At 38.7% G+C, this 7,822-nt stretch overlaps 1 protein-coding gene across 1 annotated transcript; it reads right to left on the reverse strand.

Annotated features, from left to right (window-relative positions):
- Positions 1 to 5,703: 5,703 nt before the first annotated feature.
- On the reverse strand, positions 5,704 to 7,808 carry BTBD6 (BTB (POZ) domain containing 6). The gene is made up of 3 exons (XM_010023209.1): positions 7,711 to 7,808; positions 7,329 to 7,447; positions 5,704 to 7,092 (listed from the first exon to the last, which is right to left on the reverse strand). The coding sequence occupies exons 1-3, from the start codon at positions 7,789 to 7,791 to the stop codon at positions 6,060 to 6,062; spliced, it is 1,233 nt and encodes a 410-aa protein (XP_010021511.1). The 5' UTR covers positions 7,792 to 7,808; the 3' UTR covers positions 5,704 to 6,059.
- Between the last annotated feature and the right edge of the window lie 14 nt (positions 7,809 to 7,822).

Genomic DNA, 7,822 nt, shown 5'->3' on the forward strand with positions numbered 1-7,822 from the left:
TGACGCATCTCATTTTTTGTTGAGTTGGGGTTTTTTGGTTTTTAGGTGGGGTTTTTTTGTTTGTTTTGGGTTTATTTGTTTGGGGTTTTTTTGTTTGTTCGGTTGTTTGTTTTTTTTTTTGAAAAAAGCCAAACCAAAACAACAAGTGGTGTCGGGTCCATATATTTGTACACACATGATTTTGTAAAAACTGTCAGGGTATCTAGATATTTTAAAATATCCCCTCTGACGAGATTGATGCCACTCTTGTATTAGGTGTTGATGCTCAAACCTAGTGATTGCATCAAGTTTAGGAACTTTAATATCTGATGAAAATAGGCAGTCAGAAAAGTGCAAGTCTTATGAATGTCTATAAAAAGAATTGTGACACTTTGACAGTTTTGACTGGGCAGAGTGTGGTGATATACTGTTTTTCAGCATGATTCCTCTAAATTAAGAGGGGGGAAAGAGGCCGAAGTCAATGTGGTAAGCTTTAAAGCTGCACCAATTCATGCGTAAGCCAGACACATCTTTTTAGAAGGGCATTTTTGTTTATTCACCATTCTAAGGACTTATATAAAATTAAGTTTTATGAATGCAAATGTCATATGGTTCTAAATTTGGAGTGTTAAGCTCTTGATGGATTGTAGTATATGAATTTTTATAAGAAGTTCTTAATGAAGAAAGAACTAGAAATTAAAGTAGGCCTCTAAATTAATTCTCTCAATTTTCTAAGCTTAATGAAGTGCAAAAAAACCATACAAATGATGAGAGTAAAGAAAGACTCTATCTATGTGCCTATTATATATCATATCTCATCTGTCACAGGATGTGTATGTGGATGAGTAATAGTTGAAATTAGTGACAGTAGCATAAAATTTTAGTGAAAGGGTCTTCTTCTACTAAACCCAGAAGATCTTAAATATCATGTTTCAGCAGTTCAGTGGCATTACAGATGTCTGGATGAGCTTTATGCCGTCTTTAATTTCCCGTTTATGAGAAATGCCCCTGAACCTGGGACTATCTGGTAACTTTTTAAGATGAGAAGTGTATTGTTTGAGAGGGCCTTAAGTTTCTTTTCCTACTGATTTGCCAGGAAAACTGGAAGCAATTAAATATTCCTGATTCTTTCTGTCACTTTACCTTGGCATCAAAACCATGTGAGTTTCCTGAGGAAAACAGTACAGAGCATATAACCCACTGTGTATTATGTTTTCTTTCTAAATTAGTAGTAACCAGAAACTGCAAAGAAATTCACTTATGATTAAAAGAAAGAAATTCCCTGATGTACCATTTCTGTTTGGATTTATTACTTTGTGTAAATACACTGCCTACACCTTGAAGTTGGTCATAAAACACTGATGATGTGGGTGAAGTGGAAAAGCAGGTTAGATTTTAGTCCATTACTTCTCAAATAGACCATGGATCCAGAGACTTTTAGTTAGGCCAAGGAGAAGAAGATAAACTGGGATCGAGAAATTTTATTACGCATTTGTCTTTGCTTTATGTTTAATTTGGCACCCACTTGATTGTTAGAACTTAATTTTACAGCCCTGCTACTTTATACCTCTTCATATTTATTTGTTCTTTGATGACCGCATTTATGGAAAGTTTGCTTGGAGGAGGAGTTTCTTAAGAGAGTGGGACGGTTTGATGGGGACAAATGTCAAATATGTGGAAGTTGTGACAAAAAAGCCAGGAGAAATACTTGTCTGAATTTCAGGGCGTTTTTTTTTCCTAGGCTAAAATGAAAGAACTAGATGAGTTTGAAGCCTCTGATGGAAAGAAACATCACATGGAGTTGTCTCCGCTGAAGTATCTTTATTGATTTGTGCAGTGAAATCGTCCTTGCAGAACAAGATCTAAGTGATGAGGTTTAAGGTTTATAGTAACTTGGTCTGCAAACTTAGAAGGCTGAAGCTACAGCCAAACCCCCATTCTTTATGTTAATAATTTTTAGACAAAGGGTCAAAACATGCCATTCCAAGCTTGCAGTGAATCTAGAGCATCTACAGCCAACTGAAACACTGCAGATGCTTTGTTGTAGTAATGTCTGTTCTGTCTCTGTGGCTCATGGAAAGTCATATACTCTCAAACTGCCGTATGAATTGCCAGATTCAGTAGGTGCTTATTTTTCTGTATAAAAATTCAGTGACTTAAATCCAAAGAAATATGATTCTTATGCAAAGGGTATATTTTGTTCACTTTTTTTCCCATGGAATAGTATTTCTATGTTGTCTGGTATTTCAGGAAAAAAGAGGACAGTAAAATTTAAGAATATACTTTTGTATCTTCTAGGCCAGTTCAGCCATTGTTCAGACACAGCATGGAAGATAGCCAACACCTTCCACTAAATATGGAATAAAGTACCATTGTATCATGTACACTTGAATTCATAGTCACTTTCAGGATATATGACTATTCTGAGGATATCTTTGAAGTTCTCATTTTTAAATTTTTTTAAAATTTGAGGAAAAATTCACATTAAGAACATTTCAGATTTTGACATGCTAGGTGAAAACATGTCAGTATTTTTTGTTTATATATATTCATTTTTGCCATCTTAGTAGAAGCATCTATAAACTTGGAAGGAAAGTTTGCTTTTAAACTATTGTTGATAAAGCTCTTTTGTGAAACTGAAAGAGAACATACTGAGTAACAGGATACTTTTATTTACATAGGCTTCTACCATAATCAGCAACTCAGTTGTGTAACTGACTGCTTAGTAAACACCTTCACTATCCTGGCATAGGAAAGAGAGGGACAGTTGTTACATAAAAGCAATAGAGTATATACTAGCCTTAATATATATATATATTTGGAGTGTAGGAGGATGGAGTATTTTATGCTAACTTTGACCTTTACATACGCCTTGTGGGGAGCAAGGTGATCATGGAGCTTCGTGGGAACGTTTGGGGCTGATTAGGAACTGGAGTATATCCTGCCTTTTTTGCTGACCACAAAACTTATCTTAAAATAGTGAAAGAAAACTTCCTCAGACTTTTAAAATACAAATGTAGTTGCCTATGTTATTAATTGCAGATCAAGAGTATAAAGAGCAACTCCTCCTCTCCATTTACATCTTCCTGAGTGCCACAGTGAAGGAGGAGAGGAGGGCTCTGTACCTGGCTCCTCAGCAGGTTTGCTGTGGCATAGGGTATTTCTGAATTTATCTTTTTTTTTTAATGGGACAATGTCCAAAGAGTAAGAAATGACAAATAACCCCTGAGGCATATAGCACCACTCCTTGCTTTGGTGGAAAAGTTTGGTGTGTGCTTGTGCAATACTTAATTATCCCATTTCACATGATCATGCAGAGCTGAAATTTGTACTAACTTGTGAGTATTTGCTCAGGTTTTGTTATGTTACAAGACAACTGACGCTCTATATATACTGATGTTATATTAAAGTCTGCTCAATGTCACAATGTCAGGTAACAACTGAAAAATTGTCCAAGTACTACAGAGCAACAGAAGCCACTGAAGAGCAGGATGAACAACTTTTTTTCATTTTTTCCAATACAAACTTATGCTTTGATCTACAATGCTAATTTGTGCAGCTTTTGACAAGTACCCATTGTTATTTTATACCTATGAATATTGCTTGTATTACTTCAATTGAACTTTTTAAAAGCAGGTTGTTTGAGATTTCAAAAAGTCGGGGTTTGCTTTTTTCTTTTTCCTTTCCATATAAATGTTCTATTTAAAGCATCTGTGGTTTAATATTTAAATAATGGGGTTTTTTTGTCTTTTAATAGGTGAATGTCTATGTGCTGGGAAAAACTTTCCTTCTGTTGGCGAGAGAACTCTGCATAAATGCTCCAGCTATAGGTATTTTTTTTGAGTTGATTTTTGCGTATTTGGGTGTGGTTACTTTGGGTTTGCATGGTTACTTGACAAGAATGTATATGTATAGATATACATAGTATTGTGTGCCAAATGCAAAAGTGGTACCTTTAAAACTGAAGCTGGAATCAATCCACGCAGAAGAGCGTTGCTGACTATGGGAGCCTGTTCTCCTTTGTGCAAGAGTGTTTGGGAGCTAGGTGCTGTTTTCTTTTAGAAACAGTTTTGTTGCTTTTTCCATCCAAGCTGTGCTAAGACACAGGGCTCACATACAATGAACTTCCGTGTGTTTGCAAGCTCACACAGGCCTGTCACATTTCAGTTCTACAGAGATGCCACGTTTGATAAGTATTTGCCAAATTCACTGTCTGTCCATCACCTGTAGCCGAGTTGTTCAGAGCTTGAAATACCATTGGCTCAATGGAAAAGGAGCAACTTTTTCCAAGCATGTGAGTAACTTAATTAGGAAGTCATCACTGAAATTTTATCAGTGATAGGAGGGTGGGTTTTAACCTGTCAAAAGGGCAAAAAAGCTCTTGTCAAGCTGTAGCTTTTAAGCCAATGGAGTTCACGCCAATTCCAGTTAAAACAGTGCATTTATAGAGAGGTCTTGTGACTGTTACCACCTCTGTGCAGGAATTTTATTTCTGTATCTTTACCCATTCTCACTCCCACACTCCTATACTGAGAGCATCAGATGCTTTTGTATACAGTACACATACTTCCCCCTTCAGATGTACTCCGCTGGGCACATAACTACCTGCCTTTGCAGCAAGAGAACCTGCAGTTCACACACTAAGCATCGTCATAATGGCATCCAGATAGAATGAGGCAGTGCACAGCTAGCAGCCGTAACGGGGTGCTGACTTTGTTAGCATAGCTTGGTGTTTGGTGAAAAGTTACTATTTTCATTAATTAAGTTGCTGCCTTATTTTTCATTACTTTTTTTTAAGACAGAACAGGCAGAAAATTAATGCAGCTTAGGGAAAGGCAAACAGAAAATCTTTTTCAATTAAACGTAGTGGTACTTGTTACACATGGAAAAATGCTGGTTTAGTCTGCTGCTTGAATATTCTTTCCAAGGTCATCATGAGAAGAGAGATGTGTAAGAAACCTGTATTTCTAACTTGCTTGTCAGTAATGCTTGTCAGACACTTGACAAAAACACCTACTTTTATCACTTTTTGAGAAAAGTAAAGGGTATTAGCTATAAAATGACTAAGACAGACTGTTTTTAGAAAAAATGGAGGAGGGGGACAAAGATTGAGCAGCTTTTGTTCTTATTAGTAATTTTGATTGAACTTAAAGATTGTATTGCAAGTGTTTCTCTAATGTCTGCTCCTAAATGTGAGGATGGGATGTGTAGCTATATAAGGGCTGCCAGTACTGCAGCTTTGGGCTAAATCAGTGATGATGCCTGTCACTGCATTAAGCCTCATCAGTTAAGTCTTGACTCTGGCCATTCAAGTGGGGTGCAGTTTGACAGGTGCAAGCGTTAGTGTTGCTGTTTGCTGGACAGGCTGGAGGTTAACACAGATGGTGCCTGTGCATGGGCGCTACAGCTTTCAAATATAACCACAGGATGATTTTGATCAACTTTGATTAATTATACTCATGGTTTGAATAGCTTCAAGCTTAGGCTACATACTGAAAACCCTGAGCTTCCACATCTGCAGCTCCCTTTTTTGTGAAAGAAATGAAAGGTTGCTGATGGATAGTCTCAGTTACCAGGCAAGGGAACCTTTATATCTGCAGTGATAGCTAATGCCCTGTATAGCTGCACAGAGGGGGTACACTATAGTATAATCACCCATTAACTGTAGCGTAGAGGAATTAACAGACTTAAGCCATAAGATGAGCAATGATCAAGTACACAGGATTTAGGGCAAGTAAAAATGTTTTATATTTCACAGATTCATAAACTGCTCTAGTTTAGAACATTCTGTTTAAGTCAGCTGCAGTCTGCAAGTTAGTTATCTATATACAAAATAAATGCACAGTACGTGCAAAATTTAACATTTCTCTGCTTGTTGCAGTCTTAATTATTAAGTCAAATAGCTTATGAATAAATAAAATAAGATTAAATTCAAGAGCATTCCTTCACTTATTTGTATAGCCTGGTGTAGCAGATAGGTAAGTAGCATAACATTCCATACTGCTGCAGTTTGTAGTAAAACTGAGAAATCCCTTAATGTGCATCATTGCAGCATTGGAATACAATCAAGGTGAAATGCATCATGCATAGAAAATGAGCTCAGGTATTTGTCCTCCTTGCACTCCGGTACCATTAGTACTGTCCGAGGAGCACTGAAACTGGAAGGTCACTTTCCCGCACTGCACTTCAGTCATTCCCTCTTGCCCAAAGTAACTGAGTTCATTACCATCCAGAATAGCACTTACGTTGTAAAAGGTATCTTGCTCAACCTGCACAGGGTGTTCAAACCACACAGAGAAAGTGTTACTGGAGCCATCGGAGGTAAACTTTGTCAGATTTTGAGCAAGGACAACTCCTAAGCGCTTCAGTTCAATTTTGACGCTGTATTCAGCTTTGCCACAGCTCGACCCGTACAATCCCAGTCCTGCTATAAATATCCGTTTGTCTACGGCAAACTGAATACTGTCACATCGACCTCGGTACCTCCACTGATTGCTGCGATACGCAGAGGACTGAAACCGATGGCATCGCTGAGGGATGAGTCCTTTTCTTTTTGTCAGTGGAAACTCTAGTTTGGGTTTATTTGCAGCTGTGTACCATAGGAATATGTTGTGAGTTTCCTCAAGGGTGAGGATATCAGACTGGGCAGCTCCATTAGCAAACTCTTCCAAAGTCATGGTCGGAATCCGCACCAAATACAAAGCTTTTCCTAATACATTCCTCTTGTTGCGTGGTGTAACTGGCAGCCCTTGCCTTTTGCATTCAGCCTCTGCCCAGTTGAGAACAGCCTCGAAAACTACCACTTCCTTGGTGTTGAGTGCCTCCCGGGTTACAATGATCTCTAGTGTTTGTTGATCTATCTCACAGAAGCCCTCTGACTTCAGTGCCATTTCTGCTTGAGCATCAATCACTTCCCAGCAGCGCTGCGTCAGCTCTGGCTCCTCGAAGAGCCTGCTCTGAGACAGCAGGACACAAGCGTTCTTCGCTTCTAAACTGGTCTCCAGAAAATTGACGCAAGCCTTTGCTAGGGCCGGCACAATGTACTTCTTGGCAGCATACAATGTAGCCAGAACCGTGTCAGCTTCCAGGTCTATTTCATCACTATACATGTATCTAGATGGGGGGGGAAAAAAAGTAGTATCTTAAGGAAAAAAAGAAGTACTTATATAGGCCATGAAAGACTGATCTCTTGTCATCTTTGCCGGCAGTGAAGCCGATACACAGTATTTGTCAGCACATTAAGTAAACAGTAGTGAGTGCATATTGCACAATGCCAATTAGGAGATGTATATTTTATAAGCTACTTTGATTCTGTCCATGTAATTAGTAGACTTGTAGTGGCCACTTACTTTAATAGGATTAGAAAGGCTGCAGGTTCCACATCTGGTATATGGATTTCGGATTTGACCTCTGCGAGATCGCCATAAAACATAGCATAGAAGACAGAGCTACCAACTGCCAAAACGTACTGGAAAACAAGAGAGAAGCCTCAGTAGTATGCATCGGCAATAGCTGAGTGTGCTGGCTTGCAGTTAAGAGCTACACCGAGGAAAAGTTAAAAGCTATAGTGGAGGCACAAGACTGCCTTTGACTGTTCCTTTTAATTGCAGTGAATTACTTCTGGTATTAGACAAGAACTGTAATTAGAAAAAAAGTGGAACCTAGTTGAAAGGCAGGGGAGAAGGCGATATGCACAGCAGCATTAAGAAGCCAAAAATTATCTGCACAAACCTTATGGGCAGGAACTTTCTTGGATGCCCCTGGCGGGCCCACGATGAAGTGAACGTCAGCCATGAGTTCGTTATTGAACATAAGCGCGTTCCTGCAAGCGAGGGGAGGGGGG

This window comes from Nestor notabilis, unplaced genomic scaffold (assembly GCF_000696875.1).
Source record: "Nestor notabilis isolate BGI_N333 unplaced genomic scaffold, ASM69687v1 scaffold13761, whole genome shotgun sequence".
In the NCBI taxonomy this organism is placed as follows: domain Eukaryota; kingdom Metazoa; phylum Chordata; class Aves; order Psittaciformes; family Psittacidae; genus Nestor; species Nestor notabilis.